The 26,768-nt window shown below is 44.3% G+C and overlaps 1 protein-coding gene across 2 annotated transcripts in view; it reads left to right on the forward strand.

Annotated features, from left to right (window-relative positions):
* SYNGR1 (synaptogyrin 1) overlaps positions 1 to 26,768 on the forward strand; it is an 89,498-nt gene that overhangs the window by 39,009 nt on the left and 23,721 nt on the right. For both annotated transcript variants that reach the window (XM_073592547.1, XM_073592548.1), the window contains exon 3: positions 20,390 to 20,535. In XM_073592547.1, coding sequence (XP_073448648.1) covers positions 20,390 to 20,535 — 146 coding nt within the window. The remainder of the gene's footprint in view (positions 1 to 20,389; positions 20,536 to 26,768) is intronic.

The raw sequence follows: 26,768 nt of genomic DNA on the forward strand, positions 1-26,768 counted from the left end.
GAACGCACCCTTTTTCCATTTTGCTAGCCCGAGTAGAATAATTCACAATAAGGCAATAAGTAGTTGGTGGTGCTGCGCCAGGCTGAGGTGTAGAGCCCCACTGGCACTCAGGATGTTAGGGATGTCAGCGTAAAGAAAAGTCATCCAGAGAGCAATGAACATTTTAGCTTGAAACTGCTGCTCACCAAAACCAATCCTAGTATGGATGTATACATGTGAAAGCCTCTGTCCAATCGGATTGGATGCTGGTAGCTGTCGGCACATGCATGTCCTCTGATATCCACCGCCCCATAGAGAGCTATGGATGGTCTGATCAGGTCTGCCTAAAAAACTGACAGGGGGACCTGATTGGACAGCCCGTGTGAAATGAGCCTGAGGCTCGGTTCACACATGGGCGGCACGACTTGCAGGTCGCCTCAGCGAGGCGACCTGCAAACGACTGCGGGGCGACTTGCGAGACGACTTCTGCATAGAAGTCTATGCAAGTCGCCCCAAGTCGCCCCCAAAGTAATACAGGAACCTTTTTCTAAGTCGGAGCGACTTGCGTCGCTCCAATTAGAACGGTTCCATAGCACAGAACGGGAGGCGACTTGTCAGGCGACTAGGTCGCCTGACAAGTCGCCCCAGTGTGAACCGAGCCTGAGAGCACAGTAACCAAATTCATACAGCAGCTGTGAAGCGTGACACATGCGTATGTGATTGCAGTGAGAAAAAAAAGGCAAGCTGCTTCTAAAGTGGATGGGGGAAAAAATGCAAGATGAAAGGTAAGGCTGGCCATATGCTATACAATTTATTTGTACAATTTTCCTTTAGATTTACCAATCCATAATATGAGGTCAAACCTAAACACTTTAAATTTGTATGCAATCAGGCAGGCCCTTACACTGCATAGTTCAAGGTAAAGCTAAAATAAATTGAACAATAAAATTGTATCATGTATGGCCAGCCTAAGGGACAAAGTGAATAAAGAGAAAATAAAAAATGTTTTATAAGAAATATTTAAAATGAAGAGCATTTATGAGTGTGTGAAGGACTGTGCATGAGTTAAAGGTGTGAAAAATTAATAAACAATGAGTGTATGAGTGAAAAATGGATGTGTTTAAAAATAAATGGGGGGGAAAAAGTGGGGGGCATCATCCATTATGCCATATAAAATCATCTAAAAAAATAATCTCCAAAAAGAAGCATTATTATCCCATTCAAGTTTTTATTGCTTCTCTATTGGAGAGATTCACCCTTGTCCTGGTGGCAGCTGTCGCCAGAATAGAAAGTAATGTAAAATACAAAATTTTAAAGTTTCACCTCATGCTCTGGTGACAATCTCCCAATGGGAACACCTGTTCTCCCAAAGCGAGTTATTCTCTCTTAAAAAAAAAAGAAGGGAAAAAAAAAAAGATTTGCTCTCACTCTTGGAGCTGTGCCCTGTGGGCAGCAAGTGAATGGAAGTCTCCATAACGAGACACAGGCAGCAAAAAAAAAAAAAAAATCACCTGACCATGGTTTTAACCATTTCCTACTTCATTCTAACTAGAAAAAGTTGTCACATGGCCGTTCCATTTTTTTAGTTCAGTTCAGTCACGTGTATGGTGTTTTTCACAAAAAAAAAAAAAAAAAAAAAAGACTGATCAAAAACAGATACGGATGTTTTTACATCAGTTTTCATGTCCACTGACATCCGTTTTTTTACAAAAAAAGTGATTGAACTGAACTTCAAACACTGTATATAGCTGGTTGCTAAGGATGCGGTGGCCGGCCCCCTCCTTAACAACCGATGAGTCATCGGCAGGCTTTCCCGCTGACAGCTGAATGTAAAAAAAATATTAAATTGCTGACAAAAACAAATCGTGAAAAAAAAAAAAAAAAAAAAACGGTTTGGGTCCCAATATTATTTGGTCTCTGTGAAAGTTATAGAGTCTTCAAGCTATGGTGCAAATCATTGAAAAATGATCACACCTGATGTACTAAAGGCCTACCTCATTTCTTGAGACCCTAAGTGCCGGTTCACACAGGGGCGGCACGACTTGCAGGTCGCCTCAGCGAGGCGACCTGCAAACAACTTCCGAGGCGACTTGCAAAACGACTTCTGCATAGAAGTCTATGCAAGTCGCCCCCAAAGTAGTACAGGAACCTTTTTCTAAGTCGGAGCGACTTGCGTCGCTCCTATTAGAACGGTTCCGTAGCACAGAACGGGAGGCGACTTGTCAGGCGACTAGGTCGCCTGACAAGTCGCCCCTGTGTGAACCGAGCCTAACAAGCCAGGAAAGTACAAATAACTCCCAAATTACCCCTTTTTGGAAAGCAGACATTCTAAGGTTTTTAGTAAGAGGCATGGTGAGTTTTTTGAAGTTGTAATTTTTTCCCACAATTATTGAATTTTTTTTTTTTTTTTTCACAATTGCCATAAGTTATTTCTCTCACACAGAACATGCATACTTGCAATGACACCCCAAAATACATTCTGCTACTCCTCCTGAGTATAGGGACACCACATGTGTGAGACTTTTACACAGCCTGGCCACGTACAGAGGTCTAACATCCAAGTAGCACCATCAGGTGTTCTACGAGCATAAATGGCACATCTCATTTAATGATAACCTATCACACTTTTGAAGGCCCCGGAGCACCAGGTCAAAGGAAACGCCCACAAAATGACCCCATTTTGGAAAGCTAACACCCCAACCTATAATCTGAGGCATAATGAGTCTTTTGAACGGTTCATTTTTCTTCCAGAAGTTTTTGGAATATGTGGGAAAAAAAATGAAACTGCTTTTTTTTTTTTTTTTTTTTTTTTTTTTTTTACATAGTTGTCCTATTTATAAGATATTTCTAACACATAGCATGTACATAGCAAAGCTGACACCCCAAAATACATTCCTCTACTCCTCCAGAGTATGGCGATACCACATGTGTGAGACTTTTACACAGCCTGGCCACATACAGAGGCCCAACATCCAAGTAGCACTGTCAGGTGTTCTAGGCGCATAAATTACACACAAATTCCTGCCAACCTATCACATTGTTGAAGGCCCTTCATATTTCTAGCATGTACTGTACATACCAATTACAAACCAAAATACATTCTGCTGAACAAAGGGTAAAGAAAAGATTACCTGCGGTTTTAGAAGTGCAGTGGTCCACAGAAGAGAGCATCGGTCCAGGCAGCAGGCAGGAACGTGGACAGCGACAGCTCAATCCAAGGGGCAGGCAAAAACACGGTCAACAGGCCGAGATCAGTGCAGGTAAAAGGCAGAAATAGACCGTAGGCAGAGGCATAGTCGATACAGTCCAGGGTCAGTTCACGTGAAAGGCAGAAACATGGAGGATAAACAATGCAGACAGTAGGCAGAGGCATAGTCGAGAAACAGGCCAGGGTCATTTCACATGGAAGACAATGATATGGTTGGTTGAGGCAGGGAAATATTTAGAACAGAAATTGAAAACGGGGAAATGGCAGTATTAGAAATATGGGCTAATAGTTTTCCAGAGTGTGATATCGCTTGAAGCATTCTCCGATGCAAAGGCCAGGTTGAGAGGGACAGTCGGGACAATGGAAGCTGGTGTCTTTCCTAATTCCTCTTTTGGTGCACACCGAACATTATTTTTTTATTTTTTATTTTTTTTGGGCGTCGTCTTCCAGATCCTGATGATGGAATATGGTCCGGAAAATGGCGCTCATGTAGTCTGTTGTTGACACAATGATTGCTTTCTGGGGGGGGGGGGGGGATCCTTTGTTAGTAGATCAGGGCAGTGACAATGTCTTCAATAAACTTTATGAAGGTGTGGGTGTTTCCGTTGATTTTTTGGTAGATGATAAAAGAATTTAAAAGGGCCAAATGAAAAAAGTAAATTGCGACTTTTTTGTACCAGAAGAGGGATTTTCGTGTTTGAAAGATAGGGCTGCAACATTTGATCGTTTAAATCCACCCCCCCCCATGAATTTATTGTACTTACGAATGGGACCGCCTCTTCTGCGAAGTTCCACCGAGGTGTCATCGTGGATGATGGACATCATGTATACGTCTTTCCTATCCATCCACTTCACAGCCGACACTTCCTCGTTCCTCAGGCTTGCCGATTCCCCCTTTGAATGGTTGTGGTGACAAGACGCTGTGGGAAGCTCTTTTGGTTTTTCCTTGTTGTACCACAGGCCAAAGTTTTATTTATTTATTTATTTTTTTTCCCTCCCTTCGTCTTTCAGGACAGCACCTGGAGAGAGTACAGCTCCACCCACTTTTCCCAGGAAACACTGCAGTCAGTTTTCTTTAAAGACCAGACGCTTCCACCATGGCCTCAGTTGTAGTGTTTCCTCCACCATGGTGGAAGCGCTGCAGGGGCCAGGGGTGTGCTACGCTTTCTCCAGGTGGAGAGAGTATGGGGCATACCGGTTTTGTTTTATTTTGTGCAGGCCAGCCCACCTTCCTCCCTTACGTGAGGTGGATGCTCCGGTGTCCTCTCCTCTTCATACCCGGCGAGGGTCAAGCTGCTGGAGGTTCCTTTAGACCGGCGGCTAGGCTAAGGAGAAACGAGCGTTCTCCTTCTTCCCCAAAGCCTCAGCCTTCCGGGTTCCGAGGGCGAGTGCGTCATTACGGCCGGGGATGGGACTTCTAGCGACGCGGCTTCTGGTTCCGGCTGCTGGAACGCAGGAGGGGGGGGGACGGCCTCTCCCGGCTGACATCATTTCTGGCCCACGCAGCGGCGAGCGGACCGGGAAATTTAAAATAAAAGCACCAAACGCCATTGTGAATCCTGGCAGCATGGAGGAGGAACAAACGGCGATGACAGGAGCAGGAGCCACGCAAATCAGCCAGGCCCAGGTAAGCTGGGACATCGGTCTCTGTATCTTACTCTATGGGCATGTGTTATTTCCCCTCTTTTAAATTCAGGAGAATTTAGGGGCCTGCAACACTCTTCCTGTTTGTTGATGTCAGGAAATGTGTGTTTATTTATTGTCAAGTGAATCTGGAGGTGGGATTCACTGGCTGGTATCAGAAAGAGGGGTTAAAGTGTTAGCTCCTCTATTTTTTCAGCATGCTATGGTTTTTTGTTTCTATATTGAAAGAAATGTTAAAAGCAAATGGTTAATTTAGTGTATTTCAGAAAGTTAAAGAAAAGACCAAACATTCCTCCCCTCCTGCTAAGATGAAATGTCCGTCATGTAAAAATGTACTAAGCGAGTCCTGGACAAAGGTATTATGCAGGGCCTGCATTGCAGACTTAGTTAAGGAGGAAACCACTCCTACTACACCTGCGTCCCAGCAAGGAGAATTATTGAACTCCTTCAGAAAAGAATTGGTGGATACATTTGAGACATTCAGGTCTTATCTTGATAAACGTCCAGCTGCAGGTAGCAGCACAGTACCTCGTTCTCATTCATCTGTTTCTGCATCCAGAGGGGGCAGTGACTCAAAAGATGAAGAACGTAGCGTTGTTACAGACTCTGAGGAAGAAGCGGATGAAGAGAGAGAATCTTCTTCTTCTCACTACAAATTATCCCTAGAGGAGGTGGATGACCTTTTGAAGACTATCCACACAACTCTAAACATCACAGAGAATAAAACCCTATTGTCATTACATGATAAAATGTTTCAAGGCATGGGTGAGGTTAAACACAGGGTATTTCCAGTGCATAAGTTTCTATCGGAAACTATAAAAAGGGAATGGAAGGACCCAGAGAGGGCCCCTTTCTTTTCTAGATCCCTCAAACGCAGGTTTCCCTTTGCAGAGGATAGCTCCCAAGTCTGGAACAAAAAAACCAAGGCTTGACGCAGCTTTTTCTCAAGTGTCAAGGAACACTGACCTTGCGTTTGAGGATATGGGTATCCTAAAGGATACCATGGACAAAAGGGCAGACTCCCTAAAGCATGGGATTCAACCCTAGCAAATTTGAAGCCGGCCATGGCCTCAGCCGTGGTAACTAGGAACTTGGAGCACTGGCTGGAACAGCTGAAAGCCCATATCGAGGCAGGAACTCCCCGTAAGGATCTGTTAGATACACTGCCTGTACTACTGAAAGCAGTAGGATACATAGCAGATGCTTCAGCTGAATCAGTTAAAATGTCAGCCAGATCTTCAGCGTTATAAACTCAACTCAGAGCTTTATGGGTTAAGACATGGACCGGGGATACAGCCTCAAAGACCAAACTATGCGGTCTACTCTTTTGAGGGAGATTTGGTTTATGGCCCGGGTCTTGAAACCATACTTGAAAGAACGGCTGACAAGAAAAAGGCCTTCCCTATAAAGAAAAAGGTGATTCCTCAAGGCAATAAAAATTTTCGTGCTTTCCGGAAAACCCCGGACACAAAAGACAGTTTATAAAAAACCATGGAGGTCTCAGAGAGGGAGGGGCAAGTCAGGAGTACTATTTCGCCCCCCTACCCCAAATACAAAAAAACAGTGATTATCCTCCGACTGTGGGAGCAAGGTTACAAACCTTCTTTTCACAGTGGAAGATGATAACCGACAGTCCGTTTTATCCTCAAAACAATAATAGAGAGTTACAAACTGGAATTCTCTCAACCCCCACCTGTTCGTTTTTACGTAACCCAGGCTCCCTGAGACCCAGAGAAATCTGTAGCAATGACATCAATCCTACAGGAATTGATTCAACAGAGGGTGATCATAAATGTTCCTCTCAAAGAGGTAGAACAGGGCTGCTATTTGCACATATTTCTTGTAAAGAAGCCTTCAGGCAAATTCAGATTAATTCTGAACCTGAAGATCCTCAACAGATCTATCAGGTACAAGAAATTCAAAATTGACACGATCTTTTCAGTAAAGGGTCTCCTGACCCCAAACTGTTTTATGGCATCCATAGACCTGAAAGATGCATATCTCCATGTGCCTATAGCACCAGCATCCCAAAAGCACCTAAGGTTTGCAAACAAGAGGGGAGACTCAATCCTACATCTTCAGTTCAGAGCTCTTCCTTTCGGGCTGTCATCCTCTCTGAGGATATTCGCAAAGATCTTAGCAGAGGCCTTAGCCCCACTAAGAGTAGAGGGAATATCGATTGTCCCACATTTAGACAATCCTTCTAATATTTGCCAAGACACGGGATCTATTAGGGAAGGATCTGGAAAGGACAAAGACACTTGGAGAGTGTCGGCTGGATAATAAACAAGGAAAAATCCAACATGATTCCATCGCAGACAATAACATTCCTGGGATATACTATCGATTCCATACAGGAGAGAATCTGGTGTTTTCCCTTGGAGAAGAGGTTGACAACGGATGCAAGTTCTTGGGGTTGGGGTGCCCACCTGGAAGGACAGATGGCTCAGGGGAATTGGACAAACAGGGAATCCAGGAGATCCTCCAATTGGAGGGAACTAAGGGCTATTCTCCTAGGACTATGGTCTTTCGAGAAACTAGTCCAGGGTCACCATGTCCAAGTTTTGTCGGACAACGCCACAGCAGTGGCATATATAACAAGACAAGAAGGCACGAGAAGCAAGGTCTTGCTATCCTTGTCCCTTCAGGTTCTATCCTGGGCAGAAAACAACCTGAGGTCCCTAACAGCAGTGCACCTAAAGAGAGATCTGAATCCAGTAGCAGACTTTCTGAGCAGAGAAAGGATACTAGAAGCAGAGTGGAGTCTGAACACAGAAGTATTCCAAAAATTAATAGAAAAATGGGGAGCTCCTCAAATAGATCTGTTCGCATCCCAGAAAAATACAACGGTGAAGGCCTATTTTTCACTAAACAGGCAAGATCAAGCGAGAGGATTGGATGCTCTGGCACAACCGTGGAACTTCCACTTGTGCTATGCCTTTCCCCCCTTTCAAATGATCCCTTTGGTATTAAAGAGGCCACGAGTATGATTCTAGTGGCTCCTTTTTGGCCCAAAAGGGCTTGGTTTGCAACTATACAGAGGATGGCGGTGGAACCTCACTGGGTTCTTCCACTTCGGAAAGATCTCCTAACCCAGGGACCCCTTCAGCATCCAAATATGGAGCACCTCAGACTGACAGGGTGGTTACTGAGGTGCAGATCCTAAAAAGAAAAGGCTTCTCAGATAAACTGGTCTCAACCCTTTTAAGTAGCCGAAAAAAGGTTACCAGAGTAATTTATTTTAAGACGTGGAAGCGGTTTAATTCCTGCTGCACGACTAAAAAGTTCTCTCCACAGGAAATACTTTCAGTATTAGAGTTCCTCCATGAGGAAATGGAGTTGGGGTTGGCAGCTAGTACCCTGAAGGTCCAAGTGGCCGCCTTACCGGTTATCCTTGAGAGACAGCTATCTCAGGAACCACTTATCGTTTAGATTTTTTTTTTTTTTTTTTTTTTTTAAGGCATTGGCCAGAACTAGGCCAATACCTTTGTAAATTTTTTCCAAAATGGGACTTATCATTGGTTCTACAAGGTTTAATCAAAAGGCCTTTTGAACCTCCAGAGGAAGCGACAATCAATTTATGGTCGCTCAAACTAGTTCTTTTAGTAGCCGTTACCTCAGCTAGAAGAGTAAGCAAGTTTTCAAGCTCCATCTATAATAGAACCTTTCTGTTATATATTTCCAGACTGGGTAGTGCTAAAAACTGACCTGGGTTTTCTGCCAAAAGTTTCAACAGCATTTCATAGGGCACAGGAAATAAATCTACCTACCTTTTGCCCTACACCATCCAGCTCTAAGGAGAAGTCTTTCCATACCCTGGACGTGAGAAGGTGTTTACTACACTATCTAGAAATCACAAGAGAGTTCAGAAAGTCAAACTCACTCTTTTTATTCTATTCTCTGGACCACGTAAAGGGTATAGTGCTTCCAAAAACACTATAGGTAGATGGCTGAGAATGGCCATCAGTGAAGCCTATAGAGCTTCAGGGGCAGATCCTCCTACAGGGGTAGTATCCCACTCAACAAGGGCAGTAGCAACGGCCTGGGCGGAAAGAGCAGGGGCTTCTCCGGGTCGGATCTGTAAAGCGGCCACGTGGACAAGCTTCTCCACCTTCACCTGCCACTACAGGTTGGACTTGCTATCGGCATTGGAACAATCGTTCGGCAGGAAAGTCCTGCAGGCGGTAGTCCCACCCTAGAGTAAGTACTCTCTTATCTCCAGGTGCTGTCCTGAAAGACGAAGGGAGAAAAACCCTAGTTAGACTTACCGGTAACTGTATTTCTACGAGTCTTTCAGGACAGCGCCTATGACCCACCCTAATTGTATTATAAAATGTGGTGTTATTGCTATGTTTTGCTTATCTAATTTCAGCATGTCTGGAGGTACTCTATGAACAACTGAGGCCATGGTGGAAGCGTCCGGTCTTTAAAGAAAACTGACTGCAGTGTTTCCTGGGAAAAGTGGTTGGAGCTGCGCTCTCTCCAGGTGCTGTGCTTAAAGACTCGTAGAAATACCGTTACCGGTATCTAACTAGGGTTTTTTTTTTTTTTCTTAGGTACAGGTGGCAGAGAAGGGGCAAACTGGTGTAATAGTTGTCCATATAAATATGATACCCCTTTTGGAGGAGTGGGAATGCCAACACACAAACTATTTTTCCACTTATTCCCACGCACGAAGGACACTCAGGGGGCTGGATCTAGGAATGTTTGCCTTCGTACATGCGAAATGAGTGCACATAACCGGTGGCGCTTTCACAGAGCTTGTTGAGCTTCAAGCCGTACCTCGCCCTCTTGCTGGGGATATATTGCTTGATTCCCAGCCGGCCTGTGAAAAGGGATTCGTCCACAGATATGTTTTTGTCAGGGACATAAAGTCGAATTTTATATAGATTATCTAAGTTTGGGTGATTTTGGGGGGTGCACTGTGAGTTGTCACTAAAATGCAGGAAACGCATTATATTTTCGTATCAGGACCTGGACATGGCCGATGAAAAAATTGGCATATGGTGGATGGGTTTGGTCGACCAATACTTATGCATTTCATTTTTTATTTTTTTTTGTAAGCCCCATGTTGAGCGTTAGGCCTAAAAACAATTTTAAGCTCCACCACTGTTGGGGGTCTCCATTCAAAAGGGCGGGCATAGCTAAAGCTGGGGTTGATTGCAATGAATTGTTGGGCAAAAAGGTTGGTTTGGTCCATGATGCCTTGAATTAATTTGTCAGGGAAAAATAAATTTAAAAAATCCATTTGGGAAAAACCTGCAGTGTTGACCTGCACACCTGGCTGTGCTGTAAAAGGGGGGATCGTGGCTGACCCTGTGGTAGAAGGCAGCCACAATGGGTTTGCCAAGGCATCTGGAAGCTGGGTTTGGGCCCTAATTCTTTGGCGTGCACTTGTACTGGGCTTTTCCTCCTGGTGTCTAGCAGCACTTGTACTGGGGCTCTCTTCCTGGGGTCTACCGCCGTTGGCACTGCTGGTAGCTGCCTGGTGTTCAGACCGTCTTCTTTTTGGACGGACTGCTTCCTCCTCTGATTCGGATCTTGATGTGCTGCCTTCGGGGGGCTCATATTCCGAACCAGAATCGGAATCAGAACTGAGTGGTGAGAGCTCCCCGTTGCTCTCATCGGTCAGACTGAGTATTTGGTATGCCTCTTCTGGGGTGTACACCTTTCTGGACATAGTGGCTGTAGGTACTCTGGTGGTAGGTACTCTGGTGGCAGGTGGTGGGTACTCTGGTGGTGGGTACCTTGGTGACAAGTGGTGGGGTGGCGGGTACCTGGGTGGCGGGTACCTTGGTGGCGGGTACTCTGGCGGGTACCTTGGTGACAAGTGGCGAGTACTCTGATGGACAGGTACTCCTGATGACAGGTCCTCTTTATTTAGGGGGGCAATCTGGGCACAGTAGTTCATATATAGTAATGTAATATGTAACTCACTGTTAGCTGATCTCCTCCTCACACTGGATCGGTGTGTGAAGAGGAGAACCCAACAACAGCAGTTACACACAGTGTTTGTTTACATTTAGTGACCGGCTGTCATTGGACACAACCGGTCGCTAGAGAGCCAATTTCAATGACCCTTTACACTGATTGGGGCTGGGCTGTATCCAAGTGAAAAGCCTCAGCCCTGATCGCCGCTCAGCCGCACCCGGGGGCCGTGCACGCCGCTACACAAGCAGCTCTGTCTAGTGACCAATGACAGCCGGTCACGCTGCTCTGGAAGCTCCACCGCTCCAATACTCCCATCGGGGAACGGCTGTGTCCTGAGGGATATGCTGGATCCCCGATCGATCCCCCGGGAGCCCGCAGTAGCGGCGGAAAGCCGAGGATGTCATATGACACCCACCCAGGATGGGAGATCCCATCTGTGGGCGTCGTTTGACTATGGCTGGGTATTGAAGTGGTTAATAATTGCTCTGAGCCGTCTTATCCTGTGCCGCCGGTTACCCGCTTAAAAAAAAAAAAAAAGCTGCTGTTCTGTGGCTGTCTTCCTCTGTTATGTTGTCGCTCGCTGTCTAGCATCTGTTATATAGCCGTGGGGTGTGGTTATCCAATGAAGTCACCCAGAAAGTCCGCCCTTAACGTCGCAGGGGCGGGCACCCTGGGTGAGGTCATATGATGGCCACGCCTCATGGCTATATAACCGATGCAAGACCGTTACAAAACAGCGGCTTTTTTTTTTTTTTTTGTGGGTAACCAGCGTGGAAGACAGCGGTGGAGGGAGAGAAGGCGGAAGGAGAAGACAGCTCAGAGCTATTGGAGGAGTTATCAAAACTGGCTCTTGTGTGGTGGCTTCCTTTTGACGACTTTTTTTTTTTTTTTTTTGGTGAATGGGTATTGGGTAGCCGCCCCCCCCCCACCTGCAGACCCAGACAATCACCGGCCAGGGTTGTGGGGAAGAGGCCCAATCAACATAAAGGCAAGGCGCTAAAGACAGATCCCCCCCCCATGTTGAGGTCATGCGGACTGGTATGGTTCAGGAGGGGGATTCTCGCTCGTCCCCTCCCTTTCCTGACCAGCCGGGCTGAATGCTCGGATATGGGTCTGGTATGTATTTTTTTTTCCCCTAAATATCTTTGAGGACAGCCACCTTTGAGAGAACTCTGCTCCTCCCTTCACATGAAACACTGCCTTAGTTTCAAGATTTAAACCCCTCCTGTTTCGGTGTTTCCTCTGGCGGGGAGACATCGCTGGGAACTAGGGCTAATCAACTGGGGAGGTTGAAGCCGGTTTTTACTGTGGGGAGTAGCTCTCCCTATCTCTATTTTTTTCGGTTGACGGAGCCTTGGGGAAAGTACCGTTGGGTCCGCCGCTTAGCCACCCCAGCTTCTCCCTGAGGGTGGGAAAGAAGCTCCGGGGGCTGCGCTCTCATTCTGTCCAGGGGGGCTTAGTCGAAGGTGCACCGTTCCTCCCCGCGTTCTGGCCCAGACTACTACTGGTAATGCCAGCACCAGCCACTAAGGAGAGAGGAGCCCTTGGTGGTGTTTGGTCCTAGGGACACTCCTGGTGACACTCTGCTTAGGAGTATGGCCTTGCATTTGGTTTCAAAAGTGAGCTGAAGGACTGCAATGCCCAGCATGCCCTTTGTGCAGTAAGCCTGAGGAACTGCAATGCCCAGCATTCTCTTTGTGCAGTAAGCCTGAGGAACTGCAATGCCCAGCATGCTATTTTGTGCAGTAAGACTGAGGAACTGCAATGCCCAGCATGCCCTACGTGCGGTGAGCTTGAGGAACTGCAATGCCCAGCATGCCCTACGTGCGGTGAGCTTGAGGAACTGCAATGCCCAGCATGCCCTATGTGCGGTGAGCTTGAGGAACTGCAATGCCCAGCATGCCCTCTGTGCGGTGAGCCTGAGGGACTGCAATGCCCAGCATGCCCTCTGTGCGGCGAGTCTGAGAAACTGCAATGCCCAGCATGCCCCCTTTTCCCAAGGAGTCTTTCAGGACAGCACCTGAGATAGTGACTCCTCCCACCGGACCGCAGGAAACTCCTTCCTCCAGATCTTTAAAGGGAGGCACCTCCCTACCACACCTCAGTTTTTGTGTCCTCCGGCCCAGAGGGAACATCTTTTGGAGGGGAGCCAGGATCTCTTGGGTGCTCCTTCTAATTTTATTTTTTTTTTTTGTCCTCCTTTTTTAGAGACCTTAAGCCCTCCCGTCTTACCAGGGCATTGGCAGTGGTAGGTTCGGGCTCCTCTTACCCCCTAGGTGCTTGGGGAGAGCTGCAGGAGATCCAGTGTCCTGGGAGCGACGGCCGCCGGCATTTTGCGTTGGCCGAGAGAAATTCTCGGCCACACCGGAAGTGACACTTCCCATTAGCAGGTCAGTGCCTGACGTAATTTCCGGTGGACACAGCGGGAGGAGGCAGGGCACAAGCTGGCGCGTCCAGTGCAGTGGCACTATGGGAGTCTGGAAGCGGCAAGTGGAGCGCTGCACACCCTCTATGGAGGACACGGCATCTGCAGTGGTGGTGACAGGCACCAGCAAGGCTCAGGTAAGGGGCAGTGGATTAAGTCTGCCCATTTCCTTTTTACCTGGGGTTTCCGCTCTCTTTATTTATTTATTTTCTTTCCCCTTGGTGGCGAAGGCCTGTCTTGGGCACCGGAGGCTGTATTTTCTCCCTGGTGCACCTTTTTTGGGTGGTCCACAAGCGGAGACTAGGTCTCACTAAGTGTGCCCTGTTGCGTGTGGTGTTTGTTTTTTTGTTTTTTCTCACAGGCCAAAAGCTCTAACCCGGGGAAAAAGATGGGAGAAAGCCAAGCCAAGATGGGAGAAAATTGACCAAAGAAGCAATGGAAGTGCTGCATAGGGCTTTTTTCCAAAGAGGAATCTGCTTCCATTTGTGATGACTTGGTTGCCTCAGTAAAGAATGAACTATGTGCCACGATTCGGACATTCTGTGACTCATTAGTTAGTCCGTCTGTTAGTCAGCCCTCCACATCAGTCTTCCCAGGGTTCACTTCCTGTCCCAGTGTTAGTCTCTGTCTGGAGGTCCTTCTACCAGGGGAAAAACAATCCCCCGCACATTCCAATGACGATTCAAAAGAGGAGGAGGGTGAAGGGGCGGAAGTGGCCCCCTCCAAGTTTTTAAGCTATCCCTGGAAAAAGTTGATGGGCTTCTTATGCCGTGTACACACGGTTGGACTTGCCAACGGGATAACCTCCTCCGTCGGCATTTCTGATGGAAAAATTTAGTCCGTCGGAAATGCCGACAAATTGCGATGGGGCATACACACAGTCAGAATATTCGACTGAAAGCTCCCATCAGACTTTTTCTGTCAGAAATTCCGACCGTGTGTACGGGGCATAAGAGCCATGCATGTTAGCCTTGGCCTAAGTGAAGAAAAAAATGAACTAACACTGCATGACCGCATGTACACGGGTCTATGCGAGCCTAAAGTTAGGACATTTCGGTTCATTCTGTCATTCCGGACTCTGTAAAAGAATGGCAGGAATCAGATATAATTTTTTTTTTTTTTTTTTTACTCAAGAGCCCTCAAGAGACTTTCCATTTTGCGGAAGAACCCTCTGCAGTATGGAACAAGGTCCCCAGGTTGGATGCTGCCTTGTCCTAGGTCTCCAGATCCACCGACCTGGCCTTTGAAGACATGGGGGTCCTAAAGGATCCAATGGATAAGCGCACGTTTCTCTTGCTCGCGATCTTGGCAATCAATCATGAGCAATTTAAAGCCAGCTATGGCCACGACATGCGTAGCCAGGAACTTGGAGTATTGGGTTAACCAGTTTAAAGCTCAGATAGTAGTTGCGGGTTCACCCAAACAGGAAATTTTGGATTCCTTTTCCACCTTGTCCTCTGCGGTAGCCTTTATAGCGGATGCTTCATTCGAAGCAATTAGAATGTCAGCTAGATCAGTAGCCTTAACAAATTCGGCAAGAGGAGCATTATGGCTGAAGACTTGGCCAGGTAATTCGGCATCAAAGAGTAAACTCTGTGGGATTCCTTTTTCGGGTGACCTTCTCTTTGTCCCTGATCTAGATACCATTCTAGACAGGACTGCTGATAGGAAGAAGTCCTTCCCGGTAAAGAAGAAGAAGAAACAAACCCCAGAGCGCTTTTTTCGATCTCAGAGGGCTCAGGAGCAGGACAACAAGTCCCAGGGGAGGAGGAAGAATTGGACCGCGCTAAAGGCAAAGGCAGAATCCCTTTTTCGTCCTACGCAAGCCGAAAAATCCCAACGACTCAACCCTACGGGTGGGCGGAAAGCTGAAAACTTTCCTTCTGCAGTGGTAAGGCATAACCTCAAGTCTGTTTATGCTCAATCCCCCCAAGAAGATTTCTTGTGACGAATATTCCAAAGGATCCAGTAAAAGCTCTGGCCATGAAGTCCTTGTTAAGGGAACTGATGCAGCAGGGTGTAGTTGTAGTGATCCAAGTGCCACCAGAAGAGCGGCAACAGGGTTTTTATTCTCACATTTTGTTGGTAAGAAAGCCAACAGGGGAATTCCGATTGATTCTCAATCTAAAACCTCTGAACAAATCTGTCAAGTACAGAAAGTTCAAGGTGGACTTGCTTTTTATTTATTTTTTTATTTATTTATTTTTTTCACAGTCAGAAATCTGCTGACCCCAGAATGTTACATGGCGTCAATAAATATTAAGGGATGCATACCTGCATATCCCGATCTCACTCCAGTCCCAGGTAAAGATGGAAGGCGTGATTCATCATCTGCCATTCAAGGCCTTGCCGTTTGGGCTGTCATTCTCACTTCGGATCTTTTACCAAGGTGATGGCGGACGCTCTAGCCCCGCTTCGTTTTCAGGGAATCACTGTGATTCCCTATTTGGACGACCTACTATTCGCCGATCCCTCAAGGGAAAGGTTGCAGGACAACTTGGCCAAAGCACGCAACCATCTGGAATCTCTAAACTTTCAGAAATCCTCACTAAACCCATCACAGGAGGTTCGCTTTCTGGGCTATCAAATCACCTCAATAGAACCGAAGATTTTTCTCCCGCCAGAGAAAGTGGGCAAGACTGCACTTCAGGTGTCTACAATCTTTTCTCCTGAGGTCATGAGATCACAGCTTAAGATCCCCGGACACGGAGCTGAAGATTCCAACCCGGGTGAAGAGGTCACTATGGTTGTGGAAGAGTCAGGAGATCCTATGAAGGGGTCTAGATTGGGCCTTTCCAGTCGAAAGAAGACTGACAACAGATGCCAGCTCTTGGGGATGGTGGGCTCACCTAGAGAAAAACTTCGTTCAAGGAAGTTGGTCCAAGAAGGAGGCGACAAGGTCCTCAAATTGGAGAGAACTGAAGGCGATTGCTTTTAAATCTAGTAGTATTCAAGCAAGATCTCCGGTTTCACCACGTTCAAGTGTTAACAGACAACGCTGTGGCTTATCTAAACAGACAGTGGGGCACAAGGAGCAGGTCCTTACAAACACTGGCAATGAAAATACTTCTGTGGGCAGAGAAGCACTTGCTATCCCTGTCAGCAATCCACCTAAAGGGGACCCTGAACAGAGTGGTGGATTTCCTGAGCAGGTACCCCATTCAGGAAGCAGAGTGGTCTCTAAACCCGCAGGTCTTTGCAATGATTGCCAGTATTTGGGGACAGCCAGGGGTGGACCTGTTTGCCTCAAAGGAGAATGCACAAGTTCCTCAGTTCTTTTCCTTAAACAATCGCGACTGATCGCTAGGTGCAGGCGCTCTGGCACATCCATAGAGATTTCACCTTTGCTACGCTTTCCCCCGGTTCCAGTTAATTCCACTGGTATTAAGTAAGATCCAACGGGAAAAGGTACCAGTCATCCTAATTACTCAGTTTTGGCTGAAAAGGACCTGGTTCTCAACAGTTCTGGGAATGGCGATCAAGCCTTGTTGGCACCTACCTCTCTCAGCAGGATCTGCTAATCCAGGGTCCAGTAAATCATCCAGAAGTGGTCAGCCTGTCTCTCGCAGCCTGGTATCTGAGGAGCAGCTCCTAAAGAGCAAGGGGTTTTCTGACCGTCTGATTACATTACAACATTACTATCAAGTAGAAAAAGGGTAACAAGGGCCATCTATACTAAAGTCTGGAAGGTCTATAATTCATGGTACGATTCATTTGCCTAAGACCCAAGGAGCCTTGTTTCCATCTTTGAGTTTTTGCAAGATGGGGCAGATAAGGGACTATCAGTCAGTACCTTGAAAGTACAGGTTGCTGCGCTAGCGGTGTTCTTAGAAAAATCTGTGGTCTCTGAAACGCTGGTAGTCAGATATTTTTTTTTTTTTTTTTTTTGAGCTCTTGCAAGATCAAGGCCGGCACTGGTCAAGAATTTCCCTAAGTGGGACTTGTCGGTAGTCCTGCAATCCCTAGCAAGGAGTCCATTTGAACCTCTGGAAGAAGCGTCACTCAAATGTCTCACTCTTAAAGCTGTGTTCCTAATCGGCATTACTTCAGACACGCAGGATCAGTGAGCTACACGCTTTGTCAGTTAGAGAACCTTAACTGTCAGTGTTTCCGGATAGTTATTTTTGGGACAGACCCAAAGTTCTTACCAAAAGTAGCTTCAGTACATAATCGCTCACAAGACATTGTGCTCCTAACCTTCTGTGCCAACCCATTAGGGGAGAAGGAGACCTTTTTTCATACGTTGGATGTCAAAAGGATTTTGTTACGCTATCTAGAAATTGCAAAGGACTTTAGACGTACAGACTCTTTTTTTTTTTTTTTTTGCTTTTTTCAGGCAACAAGAAAGGGGTTGCCAGGCTTCTAAGGGATCATTGGCCAGATGGCTGAAATTATGCATCCTGGAAGCATACTCGCGTGCAGGGTTGTCTCTGCCAGATGGAATTCATGCACACTCAACCAGAGTGCTTGCGGGCACTTGGGCAGAAAGAGCTGGTGCCACCCCAGAACAAATTTGCAAGGTGGCAACGTGATCAAGTTTCCGCACCTTTGTGTGATATTACAGACTGGACCTCACATCTGCCAGCGATCAAGCATTTGGCAGGAATGCAGGCTGTTGTCCCGCCCTAAGGGGTAAGTGTCTGTCTGTTATACTCTCAGGTACTCTCCTGAAAGACGCCTTGGGAAAATTCAAGTTAGACTTACCGGTAACTTGTTTTCCTGAAGTCTTTCAGGACAGCGACAACCCACCCTATTTGATGTACGCAGTGTGTACCTGGAGCCGATGCAAGTGCCGAGCGGGCGGATGACCGCCGGACACCCGCGATCGCTTGTGATAGCTCGTGTGTGTAAACGCACAAATCCCGGTTCTCTCAGGGGAGAGTAGACAGATTGTGTATTCATACTAAGTATGAACACCGATCTCTTTCCTCCCCTAGTCCGTCCCATCCCCCCTAAAGTTAGAACACACCTAGGGAACACAGTTAACCCCTTGATCACCCCCTAGTGTTAACCCCTTCCCTGCCAGTGACATTTATACAGTAATCGGTGAATTTTTTTATAGCACTGATCACTGTAGAATTGTCAATGGTCTCAAAAATGTGTCAAAAGTGTCCAATTCGTCTGCCGCAATATCACAGTCCCGATTTAAAAATCACAGATCACCGCCATTACTAGTAAAAAAAAAATAATAATAATAAAAATGCCATAAATCTATCCCCTGTTTTGTAGATCCTATAACTTGCGCAAACCAATCAATATACGCTTATTGGGATTTTATTTATTTATTTTTTTGGGGGGATATTTTATTATAGCAAAAAGTAAAAGATATTGTGTGGGTTTTTTTTTTTTTTTTTTCAAAATTGTCGCTCTTTTGTTTATAGCGCAAAAAATAAAAATGGTGATCAAATACCATCAAAAGAAAGCTCTATTTGTGGGGGAAAAAAAGGACGTCAATTTTATTTGAGTACAGCGTCGCACTACCACGCAATTGTCAGTTAAAGTGACGCAGTGCCATATCGCAAAAAATGGCCTGGTCATTGAGCAGCCAAATCTTCCTGGGCTGAAGTGGTTAAGGATGCAGCGGCGGACTTTCCGGTCCCCTCTTAGCAACCAGCTATATACAGTGTGTTTATACAGTAGCAATGATCAATGTAATAATGCCATTTAGGGTCAGATTTGTTTGCCGCAATGTCGCAGTCCTGCTAAAGATCAAAGATCGCTGCCCTTACCAGTAAAAACAATTAAAGTCTCTAAATCTATCCCATGGGTTGTAGACGCGATAACTTTTGCGCAAACCAATCAATATATGCCTTTGCAATATTTTTCGTAAAAAAATATGTTTGTGTACAGCGTCGCACGGCCACGTAATTGTCAGATAAAGCGACGCAGTACCGTATCGCAAAAACGGCCTGGTCAGGAAGTAGGTAAATCCTTCCAGGGCTGAAGTGGTTAATGAGGGGAGAAAAAGGGTTTGAAAACGGATGTCAGCAGATCGTCCACTAACATCCATTTTTTTGGTCCGTTCCGTTTTTTTTTAACGGAAGAAAAATAGGGTTTTGTTCCATCTTAAAAAAAAAAAAAAAAAAATGGAGCTTAGCAGAGGCGGATGATCATCCACTAATGTCCGCTATCTTATAGCAATACCTGTATGTCCGTTTTATTTTTTCATACGCCAACGGATGGAGGAAATAAGGACATACGGAATGCCCGTGTGAAAGGAAAGGACCCTGTAGGTGTTGAACACAGATGACGTACATGTTTATATGTACAACTTGCTTCCTATTAAAACCTCATAAGCACAAGGAACAGTACATACATTCAATGAGAAATGTCCCTTGTTTCAGTGGCTGCTTGTCTTGTTGAAATCTGTAGTTTCTCAACAGCTGGAGGGCCACCAATTTGAGACCCCTGCTTTAGAGGGATGTGTGGAGGTGTAAAATCTTGACATTCTTTTCCTTCCTGGACCAGTGTCACTTACAACCTCCCTTTTTTTTTTTTTTTTTTTTCTTTTATGGATGTCACGGAGACCGAAAGTCGGGGAAAAGCTCAGTGGATCACAGACTTAAAGCGGAACTTCAGTCACTTTTTTTTTTTTTCCATCTATTAAATCTTCTGCCCTTGTTTTAACTTTGGATAGTAAAGCATATTATTTTTTTTTTCTGCCACTCCCACTTCCTGTTTGTCTGGAAAAAAGCCTAGGCTTATGACATCATCTCTTTCTCTCTCGCTCTTTCCCGTTTTTTTTTTTTCTCCTCTTTCTCTTGTGAGTTTGCCAGGAAGGGAGGGGGGATGAGTCATAAGAGGACCAATGAGAGCTGCAGAACTGGAGGGGTGTCTGTGTAAATCCAGGAAGTGAACAGGTAGGGGCATCAGCTCCCACAGTTAAATGGATGCAGCCAGACTCAGTGGAGGGAGATTTCTGCAGCATATTTGGCAAGTACAGAATCACAGTATATATAAAATAATATGCAAAGTGGTTGGAGGGAAGCTTCAGTAAAAAGTTTATTAGATGCTCTTCTAGTCTACAATGTTAACATGGGAAATCTCTTAGGATATGTATTTTAAATATTTTACATGGTCAAAGAAAAGTCTAACTGCATAAAACTAGTCATAATGCATTCCTTGTTACAAATAGCCGTTATTCATTCTCATGTCACAAGTGACAGCTTTGTCAACCCCAAACTTTCTTATCCTTGCTGTAGGTCTGTGGTCCTTCTTCTGGTTTGTTGGTTTCTGCTTTTTAGCCAACCAGTGGCAGGTGTCCAAACAAGAGCACAATCCATTGAATGAAGGTGCAGATGCGGCACGTGCAGCCATTGCTTTCTCGTTCTTCTCCATCTTCACCTGGGTGAGTAGTACTGTTAAATATGTCTTGCTGTATTTCCTTTGCTGCTGAATGAGCAGCAGATATGTATGTGTGTGTGTGTGTGTGTGTGTGTGTGTGTGTGTACGGAAAGTATTCAGACCCTCTTAAATTTTTCACTCTTTGTTATATTGCAACCATTAAAATCATGTAAGTTCATTTTTTTTTTCCTCAATGTACACACAGCACCCCATATTGACAGAAAAACACAGAATTGTTGACATTTTTGCAGATTTTTTAAAAAGGAGAAACTGAAATATCACATGGTATTCAGACCCTTTGCTGTGACACTCATATTTAACTCCGGTGCTGTCCATTTCTTCTGATCATCCTTGAGATGGTTCTACACCTTCATTTGAGTCCAGCTGTGTTTGATTATACTGATTGGACTTGATTAGGAAAGCCACACACCTGTCTATATAAGACCTTACAGCTCACAGTGTATGTCAGAGCAAATGAGAATCATGAGGTCAAAGGAACTGCCTGAAGAGCTCAGAGACAGAATTGTGGCAAGGCACAGATCCGGCCAACGTTACAAAAAAAATTCTGCTGCACTTAAGATTCCTAAGAGCACAGTGGCCTCCATAATCCTTAAATGGAAGATGTTTGGGACGACCAGAACCCTTCCTAGAGCTGGCTGTCCGGCCACCAGTCGGGGCTTTATGGCAGAGTGGCCTGACTGAAGCCTCTCCTCAGTGCAAGACACATGAAAGCCCGCTTGGAGTTTGCTAAAAAAACACCTGAAGGACTCCAAGATGGTGAGAAATAAGATTCTCTGGTCTGATGAGACCAAGATAGAACTTTTTGGCCTTAATTCTAAGCGGTATGTGTGGAGAAAACCAGGCACTGCTCATCCTCTGTCCAATACAGTCCCAACAGTGAAGCATGGTGGTGGCAGCATCATGCTGTGAGGGTGTTTTTCAGCTGCAGGGACAGGACGACTGGTTGCAATCGAGGGAAAGATGAATGCGGCCAAGTACAGGGATATCCTGGACGAAAACCTTCTCCAGAGTGCTCAGGACCTCAGACTGGGCCGAAGGTTTACCTTCCAACAAGACAATGACCCTAAGCACACAGCTAATATAACCAAGGAGTGGCTTCACAACAACTCCGTGACTGTTCTTGAATGGCCCAGCCAGAGCCCTGACTTAAACCCAATTGAGCATCTCTGGAGAGACCTAAAATGGCTGTCCACCAACGTTTACAATCCAACCTGACAGAACTGGAGAGGATCTGCAAGGAGGAATGGCAGAGGATCCCCAAATCCAGGTGTGAAAAACTTGTTGCATCTTTCCCAAAAAGCCTCATGGCTGAATTAGATCAAAAGGGTGCTTCTACTAAATACTGAGCAAAGGGTCTGAATACTTAGGACCATGTGATATTTCCGTTTTTTCTTTTTTAATAAATCTACAAAAATGTCACCAATTCTGTGTTTTTCTGTCAATATGGGGTGCTGTGTGTACATTAATGAGAAAAAAAAATGAATTTCTATTTAGCAAATGGCTGCAATATAACAAAGAGTGAAAAATGTAATTTTCCGTCCCCACTGTGTGTGTGTGTGTGTGTGTGTGTGTGTGTGTGTGTATATACATACACACACACACACACACACACACACACACACACACACACACACTGGGGATCGAAAGTTTGGGCACCCCAGGTAAAAATGTGTATTAATGTGCATAACGAAGCCAAGGAAAGATGGAAAAATCTCCAAATGGCATCAAATTACAGATTAGACATTCTTATGTCAAAAAGAGTTAGATTATTTTTCCATCATTTAAGCTTTCAAAATTACAGAAAACAAAAAAATGGCGTCTGCAAAAGTTTGGGCAACCTGCAGAATTTTATAGCATGCACTGCCCCCTTTGCAAAGCTGAGACCTGCCAGTGTCATGGATTGTTCTCAATCATCGTCTGGGAAGACCAGGTGATGTCAATCTCAAAGGTTTTAAATGGCCAGACTCATCTGACCTTGCCCCAACAATCAGCACCATGGGTTCTTCTGAGCAGTTGTCTAGAAAACTGAAACTGAAAATAGTTGACACTCACAAAGCTGAAGAAGGCTATAAGAAGATAGCAAAGCGTTTTCTGATGTCAATATCCTCTGTTCGGAATGTAATTAAGAAATGGCAGTCATCAGGAACAGTGGAAGTTAAAGCAAGATCTGGAAGACCAAGAAATATATCAGACAGAACAGCTCGAAGGATTGTGAGAAAGGAATTCAAAACCCACGTTTGACTGCACGATCCCTCCAGAAAGATCTGGCAGACATTGGAGTTGTCGTACACTATTCCACTATAAAGAGATACTTGTACAAATATGGTCTTCATGGAAGAGTCATCAGAAGAAAACCTCTTCTACGTCCTCACCACAAAAATCAGCGTTTGAACTTTGTAAATGAACATATAGACAAACCTGAGGCATTTTGGAAACAAGTTCTGTGGACCGATGAGGTTAAAATAGAACTTTTTGGCCGGAATGAGCAAAGGTACGTTTGGAGAAGAAAGGGCACAGAATTTAATGAAAAGAACCTCTGTCCAACTGTTAAGCATGGGGGTGGATCAATCATGCTTTGGGGTTGTATTGCAGCCAGTGGCACAGGGAACATTTCATGAGTAGAAGGAAAAATGGATTCAATAAAATTTCAGCAAATTTTGGATGGTAACTTGATGCCATCTGTGAAAAAGCTGAAGTTAAAGAGAGGATGGCTTCTACAAATGGATAATGATCCTAAACACACCTCAAAATCCACGGGGGATTACATCAAGAGGCGTAAACTGAAGGTTTTGCCATGGCCTTCACAATCTCCTGACCTCAACATTATTGAAAATCTATGGATAGACCTTAAAAGAGCAGTGCGTGACAGACTGCCCAGAAATCTCAAAGAACTGGAAGACTTTTGTAAGGAAGAATGGGCAAAGATACCTCAAACAAGAATTGAAAGACTCTTGGCTGGCTACAACCTCAAACAAGAATTGAAAGACTCTTGGCTGGCTACAAAAAGCGTTTACAAGCTGTGATACTTGCCAAAGGGGGCAGTACAAGATATTAACTCTGCAGTGTGCCCAAACTTTTGCAGACGCCATTTTTTTGTTTTCTGTAATTTTGAAAGTGTAAATGTTGGAAATATAATATGTCAAAAAAAGTTAGATTTTAAGAATGTCTAATCTGTAATTTGATGCCATTTGGAGATTTTTCCATCTTTCCTTGGCTTTGTTATGCACAATAATACACATTTTTACCTGGGGTGCCCAAACTTTCGATCCCCACTGTGTGTGTATGTATGTGTGTGTGTGTATATGTATGTATGTATATATATATATATATATATATATATATATATATATATATATATATATATATATATATATATATATATATATATATATATATATATATATATATATATATATATATATATTACAAATACCTTTTTAGATGAACGTGCTACTCCTTGTTTAAGCTTGTTTGTTTAACTCATGAACAGTACTATTGCTGTCATCAGTTACAGCATCTAGTAAAGGCAAGCCTAATACAAACTGCAGGCCAGCATCTCGCGTTTCCTCAATCTTTACACAGGTTTTTTTCAGGCCCCCTTGTGCAGGAAGAGCTTAGTAGAGCTACTGTATGATTTTGTCTTGGAGCACCCTATGTACAGGAGATTCATAAAAACTGGAGGAAAGACAATGAGCACAAATATGGAGTTTTTGCAGTGGCAACCAATAGAATTCTTTAACTTTTTACATGGATTAAAATGTGAAACCCCTGATTTATTTTTTTTTTTTTTTTTTTTTTTTTGCCCTGAATCATCGTCCTAAGGATATTGGTATCAAGTCTAGTAAAGTCTAAGGGTATGTGCACATGGACATATTCATTCATTCATTCATTCATTCAGTCATAAGTAGAAATAAAGACTGAAAGAAAACTTAATTTTCATCCTTTTTTCTAAAGTGTTTGTTTTAGTTTTCCTTTAAAAACAAGGAAACCCCTAGGGGTAGGACTTTGAAGGCACTCAATGGTAGTACAGTAAAATAATTTTAAAATTAATTTTATTGATAGAAATTGATTAAAATATGCAGCAAACATGACCTAAACAACTGGAAATGCATCATAACAGTTATACATGACAAAACGGTATGATATACTTCACCGATGCGTTTCGGAGCTGGTTTTCATCTCCTTCAGGGGTAACATGGTATCAATTGTCTATAAATGTAAATACAGATATTCAGTCAAATTTCCATCATTTACATTGCAATACGTTGATAAGGTATTTCAAACTCACATTTATTGCTGTCATGTACATATAAATGTATAGATTCCATGTTGTATTAAAACAAGGTCTGATACCTTCACCCACTTTGCAACTATTCTGGATTGAGGGTGTAACTAGAAAATCAAAATTTAAGGGGGGCCTGAAACAATATTGCCCTCGCTGGGGGAGACCAAGAACACTGAGGCCAGATGGACAGAATCCTGGAATTGAAACGCAACATATAAGAATACACCAGTCTAGAGAAGAGGTAGGAAGACCATATATCGGAGTATGCAACGAGTTGAAAACAAAAAGGTGTACCTGCATGTAGGGTCACCCCATGCACAACAGAACACAGTCCTGAATTGGCTGGGTTCCAAAGGTATCAGACACTCTGTGCGACAGTGTTTTTATTTTAATACAACATGGAATCTATACATGTACATGACTGGAATAAATGTGAGTTAGGGATTTATTCACTACCAACGTATTGCAGTGTAAATTGACCAAAAATCTATTTGCATTTGTAGACAATTGATACCCTGTTAACCCCTGATGAAGGAAATGAAAACCAGCTCTGAAACGCGTCGGGTGAAGGATATCATACTGTTTTGTCATGTATATCTGCTATATCTGTCATGTATATTTGAAAACATGGAATAAACATTACCTAAAATTCTCATTTTAAACATTTAGATGGAAAAAATTCCAAAATGAAAAATAAAAAAACTATAAAAACTCCATTGGATAATCTATAACTTTAAAAATTTATAATTATAAAATTATAAATAATTTTATAATTATTTCACTTTACTGCCATTTTGAGTGCCTTCAAAGTCCCACCCCTAGGGGTTTCCTTGTTTTCCAGTTACATACAGGGATGTGACACGCTAGGGAATAGCAATCGCCAATAATTTTCTGTTTCCTTTTCCTTAAACGTTGTTTGCTTTTTAATTTATTGTTTTTAGTAAAATTTCAGGTTGCCAATGTAATAAAAGGGAAATGGACGTGGAATTTTTTTAAGTGGCTGTAAAGATAATTTTTTTTTTTTAAATAATAAACCCCTCTATACTTACCAGCTCTGTGCAATTAAATTGCACAGAGCGACCCCAAATCTCCTTTGTCTCGTGTCAGCCCCAAGGCCTCCTGGCCCCTTCTGTCCAGTGCCCCCATGAGTCACTTCACATGGGGGCACTTGTGCCCACTCCCGAGCCCCGCTGCTGCATCCATTGAAAGACAGCGGTACTTGGCTCACCGGACCTCCCCCCACTCCCTTGTCACTGACTTTGATTTGACAGCAGTGGGAGCCCCAGCAAAGCCAGTGAGACCCAGAAGTGAGGGGGGAGAAGAGCTGCAGAAGTGCACAGCGCTGGAATGAATGAAGGGCCCAGGCAAGTATTAGGGGGAGGGGGCAAAATCCATGCCTAAACCTTTTTACCTTAATGCAAGGAATGCATTAAGGTAAAAAAATGCTTAGGCGTTAGAACCAATTTAAGCAGGGTTGTTTTCTGTGCAAAGCACGCGGGGGTGGGGGTTTTGGGGCTGAATTTCTAATATTGAAGAGTGCAAAACCTGGTTTAGCTCTGCATGGTAGCCAATCCGCTTCTAACTTCAGCTTGTTCAGTTTTTATGCTTTGACAAAACAAAAAAAAACTGGAAGCTGATTGGCTGTCGTGCATAGCTGAACCAGATTCTGCATGCTCCAGTTTTCTGAAATCAACCCCTCATTGTCAGTTGGTTCTCGGTGTAGGCATTTTTATGCCAAAATGTGGTTTTTAAAAAAAGTGTCCTAGTAAAGGACCTTTACTATCACCTGAAACCTAACACCTGAACTCTGGGGGAAAAAAAAAAAAAAAAAAAAATAGCCTTTAGTAATGCTTTCATTTAATCGGATTAACAAACCTGTTATATTTGCCTGTTCTGTGCAGTGGTATTGCACAGAGTAGCTCCAAAATCCT

The sequence above is a fragment of the Aquarana catesbeiana genome, linkage group LG07 (genome assembly GCF_042186555.1).
Source record: "Aquarana catesbeiana isolate 2022-GZ linkage group LG07, ASM4218655v1, whole genome shotgun sequence".
In the NCBI taxonomy this organism is placed as follows: domain Eukaryota; kingdom Metazoa; phylum Chordata; class Amphibia; order Anura; family Ranidae; genus Aquarana; species Aquarana catesbeiana.